This window comes from Callorhinus ursinus, unplaced genomic scaffold (genome assembly GCF_003265705.2).
Source record: "Callorhinus ursinus isolate GAN/ISIS: 27379988/994484 unplaced genomic scaffold, GSC_fseal_2.0 scaffold13, whole genome shotgun sequence".
Lineage (NCBI taxonomy): Eukaryota > Metazoa > Chordata > Mammalia > Carnivora > Otariidae > Callorhinus > Callorhinus ursinus.
The window spans coordinates 23,828,437-23,846,582 of record NW_027397075.1 but is presented as its reverse complement, the minus strand read 5'-3'; the positions used below and the strand labels follow the sequence as shown (position 1 = coordinate 23,846,582).

The 18,146-nt window shown below is 37.8% G+C and overlaps 1 protein-coding gene across 6 annotated transcripts in view; it reads left to right on the top strand.

The window, feature by feature from the left end:
• WDR64 (WD repeat domain 64) overlaps positions 1 to 18,146 on the top strand; it is a 146,073-nt gene that overhangs the window by 108,121 nt on the left and 19,806 nt on the right. For all 6 annotated transcript variants that reach the window (XR_012380520.1, XM_073899919.1, XM_073899918.1 and 3 more), the window contains 5 exons: positions 442 to 543; positions 1,612 to 1,681; positions 2,885 to 2,921; positions 3,668 to 3,807; positions 5,429 to 5,534. Coding sequence is in view for 5 of the 6 variants with exons in the window: in XM_073899919.1 (XP_073756020.1) it covers positions 442 to 543; positions 1,612 to 1,681; positions 2,885 to 2,921; positions 3,668 to 3,807; positions 5,429 to 5,534 (455 nt within the window). In the remaining variant the exon portion in view is untranslated. The remainder of the gene's footprint in view (positions 1 to 441; positions 544 to 1,611; positions 1,682 to 2,884; positions 2,922 to 3,667; positions 3,808 to 5,428; positions 5,535 to 18,146) is intronic.

The window sequence follows — 18,146 nt, the reverse complement described above, 5'->3', positions numbered from 1 at the left end:
TTAAGCTCCTTGAGGTTAGTAGCCCTATTTTATTCAAATTTATCACTTGACTTACTCAAAGAGTAAAATTCTATTCTTAAACTTTCTGAGACTTTGAGGAGACTATATATAAGCCCACTCTTACTTACAATTAGGCTGACTACACCAACTAATTGGACTAAAAGACATTTATTTATTTATTTATTTATTTATTTATTTATTTATTTATTTATTTTTATTTTATTTCATTTTGGATTAAAAGATTTTTAAACACTGAATGGTCATGTTGTTACACAGGGTCTCATCAGGAAGATGGGTTCCAACTCTATACCTTTGGGTTTTCTCTTCATGTTCGATAGTATCAATGTTGCAGGAGTTGATTAGCTCTGCATGGGATGTATGATATAAGTAATGTAAGTTGCCTAACTTGTGTTTATTATGTGAATGTGTGTTTACTTCCAGGTACAGACCTGAAGATTGCTTCACTGTGGACCCTGATTTGGATCCCAAACGCTTTAGAATTAACAACATACTGTTCCTCTTTCGATCCCCTGAATGTGCAAGGTAACTCAGTACTTACTGATCAAGAAATACTGTCTGGGATGTATATAGGCGATGTAAAAAGAGTTTTATTTATCCCAGCACTAAGGAAGCTACAACTGAGGGAAGACATAAGTTGGGTGCACTACTTGGCTTAAGCTTTCTTCCCTGTTGTTGTCTTTTGTAGGTGGGTGGTCCCTAGGGATCTGATTTGCTGTGGGGTGTCCTAATTTCCCTTACCACCTTAGTCTCACAACAATTTCTACACCAGTAGAAGAGATAGAAAATGCTCACTTGACCACACTGTGGCCAAAATCTAATTCTGTGAGCACTGACATGAGGCAGAAGGAAGAACTTGCTGGGCAAATATGAAAGATCCACTGCAGCAGGTGTCATATGACATCTACTGAAATTGAGCTGTCTCCATCCCTTTCTGAGGCAGCAGGGCATTGTTTATTAAATATTTAGGAAAAGTTATTTTTCCTCTTTAGATATGCTTGAAAACTCTGATTTTCAGGCAACATGTTATAGTAAACATATCTCTGGGAAGAAATCAAAAGCAGCAGTGAGCCAGCATATAGCACCTTCCCTACCACTTGACTTGAAATTGCCTTATTGAGACTTATTTTTGAACACTTGTTCCATATCGATGCCTGCACCAGAACCTAAGCCACTTTCCAGCCCATTCTAGTATAGCACTACCGAGACGGACCAGGCCAGGACTGGATACTGTAAGAGCAGAAGTTAGCCAGGCTTCCCACGTGCCTGCCTCCAACCTACTTCCTGCCATTTCAGTATCAGCTTCCAGGACTAAATCTAGCCTGAGCTTTGGGACTGGGCAGAATGTTATTTCCCAGACCCAGGCAACAATAAATCTTAATTACCAAGGCTCCCCAACAGTATCTACCAATACCGGACAGATGAATGTTGTAACGTGAGATATAAGGTGTGATTTGTGTCTTAAGGAAGTGGCTCAGTACGCACAGATGTTGAAAGAAACAACCTACTGAAATTAAAGCAGAGAAGAGCACACTTTGGGTGTGATGGAATATCTTAACTTTCCTTCCTTGGGCTTCCTCCCTCTCCGTGTAGGAGATCGAGTCAGGATTCCGTGTGCTCTTCGTCTCAATGTGATTCTAGTAAAGGTCCACAGAGTAACAAGGTAAGCAAGAAATAGAGTATATCTTCCCGTTACACCCAGTGTTGATTAAAAAATAGTGATTTGTCCATTTGAGCCCATCCTTTGATAGAAGGTCAAGGTGGAAAAATTCTGTGTATACATGTGCATGTAAAAACTTGTTTTCCTGAAAAACAATGTCTAAACTGTGTTCATCTTTTATTTCCCGTATTTTCAAGGCTTTGGAAATATATCTGCAAATAATCGACACATACTCACAAATAAAATAAATTACATGTGCTACTTTTACATTTCTGAAATAATAAAGCAATTCTAGGCAATCTCTTTTGCTAAAAAGTATCACACACATTTCACAACACACCTTTAATGCCCTGGTTTTCAAACTCTGTTCTCAGTCCCAGTTTTATAGATTTTACACATTACATCTCTAGTAGGATTTTGTTTAAAGAAAACTTTTTACTGCAAAACTTGTTTTATAACCACTAGTTTCCTGAAAAGAATAAATGTACAAGGATGTAAGAGTCAGACAGACTTACACTTGAGTCCAAGTGCTTCTTTTATTTTCTGATTAGCTTTAGAGACATCACCTAATCTCTGAGTTTCTGTTTCTTTGTCAGTAAAAAGGGAATAACAAAGCCTAACTCGCAGGGCTGCTAAGAGAATTAGAGATCACATACACCAAGAACATGGCTTGCTTTACACATGTGGTTACTCTCATTATTATGCCCTGCTTGAGCCAGGAGAATGTTATTGCAGATACCCTGTTTGTGAACATGATGATCTCTGTGATACATTTTTTCAGAAGAATTAATTCAAAAAAAACTTTAAAAGTATGCTTAGAAATGTAAATTTGACAGAGAACAAACTGGTGGTTGCCAGTGGGGAGGGGAATGGAGGACGGGCAAAATGGGTGAAGGGGAGAGGGAGGGACAGGCTTCCAGTTGTAGAATGAATAAGTCACAGGAAGAAAAGATACAGCATACAGAATATAGTCAAATGGTATGGGAATGGCATTGTATGGGGACAGATGTGGTGAGTGTAGCATAAAGACTTGCCTAGTTGCAAGCAACTAAAGCAACAACATAGCATTGTGTGTCAACTCTACCCCAATTACTAAAAAATTTTTAAAAAAGGCATATGAGTTCCCCTGAAAAATCTACTCACCCAGTATATCCCATTTCCTTACAATGTCATAGAAATACTTTCTCGTCTTCTCCCCTAATTCAGGGAAGCAAGCAGAGCATACATGACAATGAGGTTAAAGGTCAGTATGAAATCACCTCTCTTCTTTGTAACAATTCCTTTGCAATAGGGAGTTGAGGCTGTAGAATACAGTATATTCTCTGTTTTAAAATAGATTTTATTTATTTATTTGAGAGAGAGAGAGAGAGAGAGAGAGAGCATGAGTCGGGGCGGGGGGAGCAGAGAGAAAGGGACAAGCAGACTCCAACGCAGGGCTTGATCCCAGGACCCTGAGATCATGACCTGAGCCAAAGTCAAGAGTTGGATGCTTAACCTACTGAGCCACCCAGGCGACCCTACCATATATTCTTTTTGTGACTAAATGTTGAGGTATAAGATTCTGTAGTCAAAGAGGCAGAATTTCCATTTTTAAATACAAATTCTAGATTTTTAAAAATCCAGTGCATTACTGAGCTTCTTAGTCTTCAGCCCATTTTCCTAAAACTTACACTAGATTCATAAGCCATTTTGGATGTGTAAGACTTACACTGGATGTGTATCGACTTTTAGCTGTTAAATACAGGGCAGAGGTTTTTGTAATAGGGTCAAAAATAAACTCTTTAGGCTTTTCCAGTGATCCAAGATTCTATTTGTTAATGCTTTTTTGTTCTCTGCCTTGAGTGAAGTTTGCTGGGGTTGAAAAACATGTTCTAGGGAAAAGAATGTGTTGGTTTTCTGTTTTCCTACCTGCCTCCTCTTTCATGTTCTATAAAATTTGGAATTCCAAGTATTGCAGACACCCACGGTAGCTCATTAACTTTTCTGTAGGTGAGAAAACTGATGTCACAGCGGGAGAGCAACAGCTGGTGGACAAAAAACAACCTGGGGACACCAATGTAATTGATACTCAGCCGCCTGTCATTGTCACTGCTCATGAGGATGGACACCTTCGCTTTTGGACTATGGAGGTGATGGGGCCCATTGTTTACCTGGAGCAGCAGAGAATGAGAAAGATAAGAAGTAGTACTGAATGAATCCTAGCCTTCTAAGGTTCCAGAGAGCATCCAATTCTAGAATTTTTCAACCTTCTAGCCAAATTGCTGGTTTTGCAGCCTGCTCCCTGAAAGTGCTACTCAAACTTCACAGTAGGCCACTTTGTAACTCAAGAGGTCAAAACTGCTAAGTTAACTATTTCCAATTTATCTTTTCCTGTTTTGTTTTTTTTTTTAAGATTTTATTTTCAGGGGCACCTGGGTGGCTCAGTCATTAAGTGTCTGCCTTCAGCTCAGGTCATGATCCCAGGGTCCTGGGATCGAGCCCCACATCAGGCTCTCTGCTCGGTGTGAAGCTTGCTTCTCCCTCTCCCACTTCCCCTGCTTGTGTTCCCTCTCTCTCTGTCTCTCTTTGTGTCAAATAAATAAATAAAATCTTTAAAAAAAAAGATTTTATTTTTAAATAATCTTTACACCCAATGTGGGAATCGAACTTATAACCCCAAGATCAAGAGTCACATGCTCTACAGACTGAGCCAGCCAGGCACCCCTAATCTCTCTTTCCTTTAGATTGAGCTATGATTACATGCCATTAAATATTTCATTGTATATGTAAATAATATTAGAGGATATTAATGATGTATTCCAGTAAAGGAATATAAGAGCCCTCAAATGTTGAATATTTATAAATTTTTAGTTATCTAAGCTATTGGAATAAGTCATTACATCGTACTGTGTGTCCTTAAATATTTTACAATGAAGAAATAACTTTTATTTACCAGAAGGTTTAAAATGACTTAGAGCAGAGGATGGTGGAGTTTAAAATTAGGAAGACAGACATGATGGAAGGAAGGATCTTGAGTAGACTTGGTGACGACGAAATCATTAGGCAAGTGGGAAACCCAGGAAAGAGCAACTGTTTTGTATGGCAGACTGTGAGACCCAACATCACGGAACAGCACAGATCTCTGCTGGACAAAACTTCCAAGTCTATCTGTAGCTCTTAGTGCTCAGTGGGAAACCTTTGGTTTGAAAATATGAACTATTAATAACTTTCTCTCAGAGTATCGAGATATTGGAGCAATGCCAAAATAGGAGAGAGAAATAGAAAAAAGATTAGATCCAAGTAAATCTCAGGAAACGAGTAGCAGATGCAAATTCTTTGTTCAGAAGTGTGGAGGTTTATTCTCTTAAGACAGTTCCTGTGGAAGTGCTTCCTGGTGCTGACTTATCCTAGGCACTGAAAAACAATCTGCTGAATTTGAATCTCTTACAGAAATGTTTGTTTAGAAGGAGAACATGTACCTGAAAAAGAGGTCTGAGGAAGTGCATGGAAACGGTCATAGGAAGTGTAAGAAAAACTCCCAAGTACAGCGGTGGTCTGTAATAATCAGAGTCTGTTGTTCTTAATTCATAGTTGTTACATCTTTAGGAATATTTCATTTCAAGGAAGTCCCTACAAATAGTTTCAGTCTGTTTTTATTACAAGGAATAGAATCATATTCCAGTAGTAGAGATAATTTTAGATGGATTATTTTTAGAAAAATTCAACTCCAGTATTAATATTTTATAGAATTTATTATCATACTTTATTCAGGGAAAACTGCTGAAAAATATGCTGCCTTTCACCAAACATTCTGCCATTTCTCTGACGTCGCTATATACGGATTCGTGCACCAGGGTACTTCTGACCGGGAATGTGGGTGAGTCATACTCAGGGAGTCAGCCACGGGTATGTCCACCACCTACATGACATAAAGATGGAAGTAGGACAATACATGACATTTATTGAAACAAGAGACAAAGAAGGATGCTTCAGTGTGAGAGTGTTATGAATCGCTTGATGAATAAATACAACATTGAATGAATGTCATGAGAACCTACTCCATTCCCAGCTCCTTATTTAAAGCACTACATTCTATTTTTTTTTCCATCTTTAAATGGGGTACAGGACTACCTATTCCTTTACCTTACATATTGGGAAGAATGTAAAGTTTTCATTTTTAATCTTGAAAGAGATTAAATTGCATTAATTTAATTAATCTTGCATTAATCTTCATTATTAAAGGGAGTAATGGCATTAATTAGGAAAGGGATTATTTGTTCTCAAAAGGGGACTTTCATATTGATTGTTATAACTCATAGAGTTGGTCTTAATCCTTTCATGTAACACAATTCTCTCTTTTTAAAAAAGATTTTATTTATTTATTTAGAGAGAGTGGGAGACCATGGGGAGGGGCAGAGGGAGAGGGAGAGAACAAGAGAGAATCTTAAGCAGACTCCCACGCTTAGTGCAGAGCCCCAAGTGGGGCTTGATCTCACAACCCTGAGATCTTGACCTGAGCGGAAACCAAGAGTCGGACGCTTAATTGACTGAGCTACCCAGGTGCCCCGACAATTCTCTTTCTTAATGCTTTATTTACTTTCTTTAATTTTTTGAATAAATCCTGAATTTTCTTTCTTTTCATCTCTCCCAACTTTGGAAAGATTATGTGTGTGTGTGTGTGTGTGTGCGCGCGCATGCATTTTTAAATTTTACTAGTGTTTACTTTTAAGTTAAAAAAAGAAAAACCTAACCAATTTGTTAGAATTTAGACTGAAACGGCATCTTTTCGGTTAAACAAAAGCTTGGCCCACTTTACCTTTCCTTTTGTTCTACACCCACTCCTTCTCTTATCATTTGCTAATGTAATCTTGAGATTTGCATCCAGATACTGCTGTTACATTAATATTTAAATTTTACATCCTCTCTTTAAAGAACATTGTTCTCGTTTCAAAGCTTATTTTACAAAAGTCACAACAAACCAGTTTTCAACACCAATTATTTCAGTCTTCTTGAGATTACAGAAAATATTTTTTTATATTCAGTATAATCAGTAGCCTTACAACATTTGTTTACAGTTATCTTTATTTTATCTGGCTTTATTGCTTACCACCTGTTCTATTATACTCCGATGTCCTCAGCCTTGGCCTCCATCGCCATAGTTTCTATCATTGTTTCTGTTTACAGCCACCCAGAAGAAAAATCTAAGGTCAAGCAAATTGTATCCCTTTTTAAAAATATTTGCCTGCATATTTTTGCACTAACTTTACGTACTATGGGGTATGTTTTTTCTAGCAAAATACATAGAACTAAAATTTGAAATTATCTACAGAATTCTCAGACCACACCTCTATTAAGGTTACTAATAAGGAACACTTGACTATCATATAACCCTTCTACTTCTTGAGATTTGTGTTTTTTGTTGTGATCTAGAAAACTAGAGAGGGGTAGGTTTGGGATCCAATCCAGCTTCATCTATATTATAATTAAAGATGACTTCTAGAATATGACCTTAGACTTCTTTTTTCTGTGCTGTGGTAGATGTTAAAAGAACTATGTGGGTTGCTATCTAGTCACTGTTTTAGATCAGGCATTCTCAGACATCATTAGTTGTTGCTTTTTTGTTGTTAAATCGCCTTTATTTTTTTAGATCAGTTTTAAATTCACAGAAAAATTCAGTGGAAATTACAGAGAGTTTCCATACACATCCTGCCCTCACCCTCTCCAACACAAGCCTCCCCCACTTTTTTTTTTTTAAGATTTATTTATTTATTTGAGAGAGAGAGAGAGAGAGTGCATGCAGGGAGGCTGGGGGTGAAGGGGCAGAGGGAGAGGGAAAGAAAGTCTCAAGCAGACTCCCTGCTGAGTGTGGAGCCCAATGGAGGCGCTCAATCTCAGGACCCTGAGATCAGACCTGAGCCTTAAACAAGAGTCGGACACTTAACTGACTGCACCACCCAGGCGTCCCTGGCCTCCCCCACTTCCAATATCCTTCACCAGAGTGGTACGTTTGTTACAACTGATGAATCTACCATGACACAGCATTATCATCCAAAGTGCATAGTTCACACTAGGGTTAAGTCTTGGAGTTGTGTATTCAATGAGCTTTGACAAATGTCTGATGACATGCATCCACCATTATAATACCATAGAGAGTAGTTTCAATAAAAATTCCCTTTGTCCTGCCTATTCTTCCTTCCCTCCTCCCTAACTTCTGGCAATTATTGATCTTTTTATTGCCTCCACAGTTTTGCTTTTTACAGAACGTGATATTGGAAATCCTAGAGTATATAGGCTTTTCAGACTTCTTTTACTTAGAAATACTCATTTAAGTTTCCTCCATGTCTCTTCATGGCTTGATATCTCATTTCTTCTTAGTGCTGAATAAAATTCCATTGTCTGGATACACCACAGTTTATTTATCCATTCACCTACTGGAGGACATCTTGGTCACTTTTAAGTTTTGGCAATAATAAACAAAGCTGCTATAAACAGCTGTGCATATGTTTTTGTGTGGAAAAAAGTTTTCAGTGCCTTTGAGTAAATACCAAGGAGCACAACGCTGGATCATATAGTTAAGAGTATGTTTAATTTTGTGAGAAACTGCCAAACTGTCTTCCAAAACAGCTGTGCCATTTGGCATTCCCACCAGAGATGAATGAGAGTCCCTGTTGCTCCACATCCGCATTAGCATTTGGTGTTCTCGATGTTTTGGATTTGGGCCATTCTAAAAGGGATGTAATGGTATCTCCTTGTAGTTTTAACCTGCATTTCTCTAATGACATAAAATGTGGAATAGCTTTTCATACACTTTTTTGCCATCTATATATTTTCTTTGTGAGGGATCTGTGCAGATCTTTTGCCCATTTTTTAATCAGGTTGTTTATTTTCTTATTGTTGACTTTAAGAGTTCTTGGTATATTTGGGATAAGATATCCCTTTCACAAATATTTTCATATTTATCAGATATGCCTTTCACAAATATTTTCTCCCAGTCTGTGGCTTGTCTTTCTGTTCTCCTGACAATATCTTTTGCAGAGCAGAACTTTTCAATTTTTAAAGATTTATTTATTCATTTGAGAGAGAGAGAGCACGAAGGAGGGGGGAGACAGAGAGAGAGAGAATCTCCAGCAGACTCCCCACTGAGCGAGGAGACTGACTCGGGGTTTGATCCCAGGACCCTGAGATCATGATCTGAGCCAAAATCAAGAGTTGGATGCTTAACCGATGGAACCACTCAAGCGCCCCTGTATGTTTTCAATTTTAATGAAGTCCAGCTTATCAATGATTTTGCTCATGGATTCTGACTTTGGTGTTGCCTCTAAAAAGTCATTGCCAAACCTACGGTCATTTAGATTTTCTTCTAGTTTTATAGTTATACATGTTACCCTTACAGTTGTTTTGAGCAGGTTTGTTTTTGTGTGTATTTGTATGGGAAAGGTATAAGGTTTATATCTAAATTGAGATTTTTTTTTATCATGAATTGGTGTTGAATTTTGTCAACTGCTTTTTCTGTATCTATTGATGTGATCATGTGATTTTTCTTCTTTAGCCTGTTGATGTGATGGATCACATTAGTTGATTTTTAAATGTTGGTCATTGCATATAATTTTTTTTTTTTTTTAGAGAAAGAGCGCAAGAAGGGGTGGGGGAGTAGGGGCAGAGAGAGAGAGAGAGAGAGAGAATCTCAAGCAGGTTCCGTGCTCAGTATGAAGCCCAACTCAGGGCTCGATTCCAGGATCATGACCTGAGCTAATACCTCTTGGATTCAATTTGCTAATATTTTGTTGGGGGTTTTTACATCTACGCTCATAAGAGCTATTGGTTAATAATAATGAAGCGCTGGCCTCATTGAATAAGTTAAGAAGTGTTCCCTTTTGCTTCTATATTCTGGAACAGTTTGTAGAGAATTGGTAAGATTTCTTCCTTAAGTGTGTGCTGGATTCACCATTAAACCCATTTTGACCTAGTGGTTCCTGTTTGGGAATATTATTAATTACTTTAATTTCTTTAATAATATAGACCTATTCAGATTACCTATTTCTTCTTGTGTGAGTTTTGGCAGATTGTATCTTTTAAGGAATTGGTCCATTTCATTTGGGTTATTAAATTTGTGGGCATAGAATTCATAGTATTTCTTTATTATCCTCTCAATTCCCCTGATATTTTTTTTTCTTAGTTAGCCTGGCTAGAAGTTTATCAATTTTATTGATCTTTTTAAAGAACCAGCTTTGGGGGCACCTGGGTGGCTCAGTCGGTTAAGTGTCTGCCTTTGGCTCAGGTCATGATCCCAGGGTCCTGCCCCTTCCCGTGCTTGTGCTCTCTCGCATGCTCTCTCTCTCTGTCAAATAAATAAATAAAATCCTGAAAGAAAAAAAAAACAACTTTTGGTTTTGTTGATTTTCTCTATTGAGTTCTTATTTTCAGTTTCATTGATTTCTGCTCTGATTTTTATTATTTCTCTCCTTCTGCTTACTTTGGATTAATTTGCTCTTTTTTACCTAGTCCTAAAGTGGCAGCTTAGATTTTAGATCTTTTTTTTCTAACATGTGCATATAAATTGCCTTGTAAGCACTGTTTCTGCTGCTTCCCTGAAATTTTGATGTCATATTTTCACTTTTATTTAGTTCAAATTATTTAAAGATTTCTCTTGAGATTTTTTCTAAGATCTATTATTTAGAAGTATGTTGTTTCATCTCTACTTATTCTGGGATTTTCCAGCTCTCTTTTTCTTATTGATTTCCAATCTATTCTATTGTAGTCTGAGGGCATTCATTGTACGATTTCTATTATTTCAAATTTGTTAAGGTATAATTTATGGTCCAGGATGTGGTCTATGTTGGTGAATGTTCCATGAGAGCTTGAGATTAATATGTGTTGGATGCAGCAGTCTATAGATATCAATTATATCTAGTTGACTGATGGTGTTCTTAAGTTCGACTCTGTCCTTACTGATTTTCTGCCTGCTGGATCTGTCCATTTCTCATGTCAATTTCTCATAGAAGAGTGCTGAAGTTTCCAACTATAAAAGTGCATTATCTGTTTCTCCTTGCAGTTGTGTTGGTTTTCACTCCACATATCTTGACACTGTGATGTTAGGCATGTACATGTTAAGGGGTGTGGTCTTCTTGGAGAATTGACCCCTTTATCATTATGTAATGCCCCTAATTATCCCTGCTAATTTCTCTTACTCTGAAGTCTTCTCTGTTTGAAATGTAGCTGCTCTTGCTTTCTTTTGATTAGCATTAACATGGTAAATCTTTCTCTATCCCTTTACTTTTAATCTATATGTGTCCTTACATATAAACTGGATTTCCTGTAAGCAACATAGAAATTGGGTATTGTTTTTTAATCCATTCTGACAACCTCAGTCTAAGTGGTTTACTTAGACTGTTGACATCTAAAGCGATTATTGGTATAGTTGAATTATATCTATCAGATTTCTTACTATTTTATATTTGTTACCCTTGTTTTTTGTTCTTAGATTTGTCTTTCACTCTCTTTCTGCCTTTTGTGGTTTTAAGTGAACATTTTATATCATTCCACTTTCTCTTAGCTTACCAATTATATATCTTTTTAAATTTTTTGAATGGTTTCCCTAGTTTGAAATATACATTTACAACTAATTCATGTTCACATTCAAACAACACTACACCACCTCACTGGCAGTACAATACCTTATAATAACAAAGTATTCCTAATTTCTCCCTCCCATCCCTTGTGTCATAGCTGTTATTCATTTCAAGTATCTATAAGTTACAATCTTCAGATATATTGTTGATTTACTGCTTTAAATAAACTGCTGTTAGTTTTTATTTATCTTCACTTATTCCTTCTATTATGATCTTCTTTATATAAATCTGAAATTCTTACCTATATCATTTTCCTTCTCTTTTAAGAACTTATTTTAGAGAATGCCTAAGTGGCCCAGTCGGTTAAGCTTCTGCCTTCGTCTCGGGTTATGATCCCAGAGTCCTGGAATCAAGTCCAATATTGGGCTCCTTGTTCAGCGGGGAACCTGCTTCTCCCTCTGCTATTCCCCCTGCTTGTGCTTGCTCTCTCTGTTTCTGACAATTAAATAAATAAAATCTTTAAAAAAGAACTTCTTTTAATATTTTTTTAAAAGATTTTATTTATTTATTTGGGAGAGAAAGAACATGAGCAGGGGAGGGGGAGGGGCAGAGGAGAGGGAGAAACAGGCTCCCTGTTGAGCAAGGATCGCAATAAGGGACTTGATCCCAGGACTCTGGGATCATGAACCCAGCCCAAGGCAGACGCTTAACCAACTGAGCCACCCAGGCTTCCCAAGAACTTCTTTTAATATTTCTTGCAAGGCTGCTTGTTTCTGTTTGTCTGGGAAAGTCTGTATCATTCCTTCATTTTTTAAATTTTTTATTGTTATGTTAATCACCATACATTACATCATGAGTTTTTGATGTAGTGTTCCACGATTCATTGTTTGTGCATAACACCCACTACTCCACGCAGAACGTGCCCTCTTTAATACCCATCACCAGGCTAACCCATCCCTGCACCCCCCTCCCGCTAGAAACCTCAGTTTGTTTTTCAGAGTCCATCATTTCTCATGGTTCGTCTCCCCCTCCGACTTACTCCCCTTCATTCTTCCCCTCCTGCTATCTTCTTCTTTTTTTCTTTTTCTTAACATATATTGCATTATTTGTTTCAGAAGTACAGATCTGTGATTCAACAGTCTTGCACAATTCATGGCGCTCACCATAGCACATACACTCCCCAATGTCTATCACCCAGCCACCCCATCCCTCCCACCCCCCACCACTCCAGCAACCCTCAGTTTGTTTCCTGAGGTTAAAAATTCCTTATATCAGCGAGGTCATATGAAACATGTCTTTCTCTGATTGACTTATTTCACTCAGCATAACACCCTCCAGTTCCATCCATGTCATTGCAAATGGCAAGATCTCATTCCTTTTGATGGCTGCATAATATTCCATTGTGAATATGTACCACATCTTCTTTATCCATTCATCTGTCGATGGACAACTTGGCTCTTTCCACAGTTTGGCGACTGTGGACATTGCTGCTATAAACATCAGGGTGCACGTACCCCTTCGGATCCTTACATTTGTATCTTTCGGGTAAATACCCAGTAGTGCAATTGTTGGGTCGTATGGTAGCTCTATTTTCAACTTTTTGAGGAACCTCCATACTGTTTTCCAGAGTGGCTGCACCAGCTTGCATTCCCACCAACAGTGTAGGAGGGTTCCCCTTTCTCCACATCCCCGCCAACATCTGTCGTTTCCTGACGTGTTAACTAGCCATTCTGACTGGTGTGAGGTAGTATCTCATTGAGGTTTTGATTTGGATTTCCCTGATGCCGAGCGATGTTGAGCACTTTTTCATGTGTCTGCCGGCCATTTGGATGTCTTCTTTGGAAAAATGTCTGTTCATGTCTTCTGCCCATTTCTTGATTGGATTATTTGTTCTTTGGGTGTTGAGATTGATATGTTCTTTATAGATTTTGGATACTAGCCCTTTATCTGATATGTCATTTGCAAATATCTTCTCCCATTCGGTCGGTTGTCTTTTGGTTTTGTGGACTGTTTCTTTTGCTGTGCAAAAGCTTTTTATCTTGATGAAATCCCAATAGTTCATTTTTGCCCTTGCTTCCCTTGCCTTTGGCGATGTTTCTAGGAAGAAGTTGCTGTGGCTGAGATCGAAGAGGTTGCTGCCTGTGTTCTCCTTTAGGATTTTGATGGACTCCTGTCTCAGATCTAGGTCTTTCAACCATTTGGAGTCTATTTTTGTGTGTGGTGTAAGGAAATGGTCCAGTTTCATTCTTCTGCATGTGGCTGTCCAGTTTTCCCAACACCATTTATTGAAGAGACTGTCTTTTTTCCATTGGACATTCTTTCCTGCTTTGTCAAAGATGAGTTGACCATAGAGTTGAGGGTCCATTTCTGAGCTCTCGATTCTGTTCCATTGATCTATGTGTCTGTTTTTGTGCCAGTACCATACTGTCTTGATGATGACAGCTTTGTAATAGAGCCGGAAGTTTGGAATAGTGATGCCGCCCGCTTTGCTTTTCTTTTTCAAGATTCCTCTGGCTATTCGGGGTCTCTTCTGGTTCCATACAAATTTTAGGATTATTTGTTCCATTTCTTTGAAAAAAGTGGATGGTATTTTGATGGGGATTGCATTGAATGTATAGATTGCTCTAGGTAGCATTGACATCTTCACAATGTTTGTTCTTCCAATCCATGAGCATGGAACGTTTTCCAATTTCTTTGTGTCTTCTTCAATTTCTTTCAGGAGTATTTTATAGTTTTCTGAGTACAGATCCTTTGCCTCTTTGGTTAAATTTATTCCTAGGTATCTTATGGTTTTGGGTGCAATTGTAAATGGGATCGACTCCTTGATTTGTCTCTCTTCTGTCTTGTTGTTGGTGTATAGGAATGCCACTGATTTCTGTGCATTGATTTTATATCCTGCTACTTTACAGAATTCCTATATGAGTTCTAACAGTTTTGGGGTGGAGTCTTTTGGGTTTTCCACATACAGTATCATATCATCTGCAAAGAGTGAGAGTTTTACTTCTCTTTGCCGATTTGGATGCTTTGATTTCTTTTTGTTGTCTGATTGCTGTGGCTACGACTTCTAATAATATGTTGAATAGCAGTGGTGAGAGTGGACATCCCTGCCGCATTCCTGACCTTAGGGGAAAAGCTCTCAGCTTTTCCCCATTGAGAATGATATTCGCTGTAGGTTTTTCATAGATGGTTTTTATGATATTGAGGTAGGTACCCTCTATCCCTATACTCTGAAGAGTTTTGATCAAGAAAGGATGTTGTACTTTGTCAAATGCTTTTTCTGCATCTATTAAGAGGATCCTGTGACTCTTGTTCTTTCTTTTGTTAATGTATTGTATCACGTTGATTGATTTGCGGATGTTGAACCAACCTTGCAGCCCAGGGATAAATCCCATGTGGTCATGGTGAATAATCCTTTTAATGTACTGTTGGATCCTATTGGCTAGTATTTTGGTGAGAATTTTTGCATCCATGTTCATCAAGGATATTGGTCTGTAATTCTCCTTTTTGATGGGGTCTTTGTCTGGTTTTGGGATCAAGGTAATGCTGGCCTCATAAAATGAGTTTGGAAGTTTTCATTCCATTTCTATTTTTTGGAACAGTTTCAGTAGAATAGGTATTAATTCTTCTTTAAATGTCTGATAGAATTCCCCTGGGAAGCCATCTGGCCCTGGGCTTTTGTTTGTTGGGAGATTTTTGATGACTGCTTCAATTTCCTTCGTGGTTATAGGTCTGTTCAGGTTTTCTGTTTCTTCCTGGTTCAGTTTTGGTAGTTGATACATCTCTAGGAATGCACCCATTTCTTCCAGGTTATCTAATTTGCTGGCATAGAGTTGCTCATAATATGTTCTTGTAATTGTTTGTATGTCTTTGGTGTTGGTTGTGATCTCTCCTCTTTCATTCATGATTTTGTTGATTTAGGTCATTTCTCTTTTCTTTTTGATAAGTCTGGCCAGGGGTTTATCAATCTTGTGAATTCTTTCAAAGAACCAGCTCCTAGTTTTGTTGATCTGTTCTACTGTTCTTTTGGTTTCTAGTTCATTGATTTCTGCTCTGATCTTTATGATTTCTCTTCTCCTGCTGGGTTTCGGCTTTATTTGCTGTTCTTTCTCTAGCTCCTTTAGGTGTAGGGTTAGGTTGTGTATTTGAGACCTTTCGTGTTTTTCGAGAAAGGTTTGTATTGCTATACACTTTCCTCTCAGGACTGCCTTTGCTGCATCCCAAAGATTTTGAACAGTTGTGTTTTCATTTTCATTGGTTTCCATGAATTTTTTTAATTCTTCTTTAATTTCCTGGTTGACCCATTCATTCTTTAGTAGGATGCTCTTTAGCCTCCATGTATTTGAGTTCTTTCCGACTTTCCTCTTGTGATTGAGTTCTAGTTTCCAAGCATTGTGGTCTGAAAATATGCAGGGAATAATCCCAATCTTTTGGTATCAGTTGAGACCTGATTGGTGACCTAGGATGGGATCTATTCTGGAGAATGTTCCATGGGCACTAGAGAAGAATGTGTATTCCGTTGCTTTGGGATGTAATGTTCTGAATATGTCTGTGAAGTCCATTTGGTTCAGTGTGTCATTTAAAGTCTTTATTTCCTTGTTGATATTTTGCTTAGATGATCTGTCCATTTCAGTCAGTCACTTTAACACCCGTTAAAGTCCCCCACTATTATTGTATTGTTGTCAATGTGTTTCTTTGCTTTTGTTATTAATTGCCTTATATAACTGGCTGCTCCCATGTTCGGGGCATAGATATTCACTATTGTTAGATCTTCTTTTTGGATAGACCCTTTAAGTAAGATATAGTGTCCTTCTTCATCTCTTATTACAGTCTTTGCTTTAAAATCTAATTTGTCTGATATAAGAATTGCCACCCCAGCTTTCTTTTGGTATCCATTAGCATGGTAAATGGTTTTCCACCCCCTCATTTTCAATCTGGGGGTGTCTTTGGTTCTAAAATGAGTCTCTTGCAGACAGCATGTCAATGGGTCTTGTTTTTTAATCCAATCTGATAGCCTGTGCCTTTTGATTGGGGCATTAGCCCATTTACATTCAGGGTAAGTATTGAAAAGTATGAATTTAGTGCCATTGTATTACCTGTAAGGTGACTGTGACTGTACAGTGTCTGTGTTTCTTTCTGATCTATGATGCTTTTAGGCTCTCTTTTTGCTTGGAGGATCCCTTTCAATATTTCTTGTAGGGCTGGTTTTGTGTTTGCAAATTCCTTCAGTTTTTGTTTGTCCTGGAAGCTTTTTACCTCTCCTTCTATTTTCAGTGACAGCCTAGCTGGATATAGTATTCTTGGCTGCCTATTTTTCTCGTTTAGTGCTCTGAAGATATCATGCCAGTCCTTTCTGGCCTGCCAGGTCTCTGTGGATAGGTCTGTTGCCAGTCTAATGTTTCTACCATTGTAGGTTACATATCTCTTCTCCCAAGCTGCTTTCAGGATTTTCTCTTTTTCTCGGAGACTCGTCAGTTTTACTATTAGATGTCGGGGTGTTGACCTATTTTTATTGATTTTGAGAGGGTTTCTCTGTGCCTCCTGGATTTTGATGCCTGTTTCCTTCCCCACATTAGGGAAGTTCTCTGCTATTATTTGCTCCAATATACTTTCTGCCCCTCTCTCTCTTTCTTCTTCTTCTGGGATCCCAATTATTCTAATTTTGTTTTGTCTTATGGTATTGCTTATCTCTCGAATTCTGCCCTCGTGATCCTGTGGTCGTTTCTCTTTTTCTCAGCCTCTTTATTTTCCATCATTTGGTCTTCTATATCGCTGATTCTCTCTTCTGCCTCATTTATCCTAGCAGTTAGTGCCCCCATTTTTGATCGCACCTCATTAATAGCCTTTTTGATTTCGACTTGGTTAGATTTTAGTTCTTTTATTTCTCCAGAAAGGGTTTCTCTAACAACTTCCTTGCTTTTTTCAAGCCCAGCTAGTATCTTTAAAGTCATGATTCTGAACTCTAGGTCCGACATCGTACTAATGTCCATATTGAGTAGGTCCCTGGCAGACGGTACTACCTCTTGTTCTTTTTGCTGAGGTGATTTTTTTCGTCTTGTCATTTTGTCCAGAGGAGAATAGATGACTGAGAGAACAAAATGCTAACAGGTTAAAAATGTCCCCAGCAAATATACTCTATGCAAATCAGAAAAGACCAGAAACCAGGGGAAAAGAAAGGGAAGGAAAGAAAAAAGAAAGAGAAAAAAAAGAAAAAGATAAAAACAAACAAAAACAGAACAAAACAAAAGAAAAAAACAGAATATGATCAAATATGATCAGGCTAGTGCATAGATCAGTGCACACACTAGATTTTGGGTGTATTTTGGTCTGTTAGAAGAAAGTGCCTCTAAAATTTTAAAGGAAGAAAGACTTATATATGTACAAAATAAGGGTTGATACAATGAAGGGATGGAAGATGACTGTAAAGATGAAAATTATAAAAGGTTTTATAAACGGAATTGATAAGATAAGAAGTTGTTTGAAAGAAGAAAGAAGAACATTTAAAAAAAAAAGAAAAGAAAAAAATGGGAGAGACTGTGATCAGGCAGGAGACTAGAACAAAGCCATACACTAGTGATTTAAGGTATATTTTGATCTGTTAGAATAAACTGTATCTGAAAATTTTAAAGAGAGAACTTATATATATATATGCCAAAAATAAGGGTAACTACTATGAAGGGATAAAATATGAGTCTAAAAATGAAAAATAAAAAATGTTTTTTTAAAAAAGGGATTGATAAGATGTTGGTTGAAAAAGGGAAAAGGAAAAATTCAAAAAAAACCCACAAAAAACAGTTAAAAATTAACTTTGAAAAACTAATGAATCATGGTAAAAAAGCCATGAATTCCGGGGCGCCTGGGTGGCTCAGTCGTTAAGCCTCTGCCTTCGGCTCAAGTCATGATCCCAGCATCCTGGGATCTAG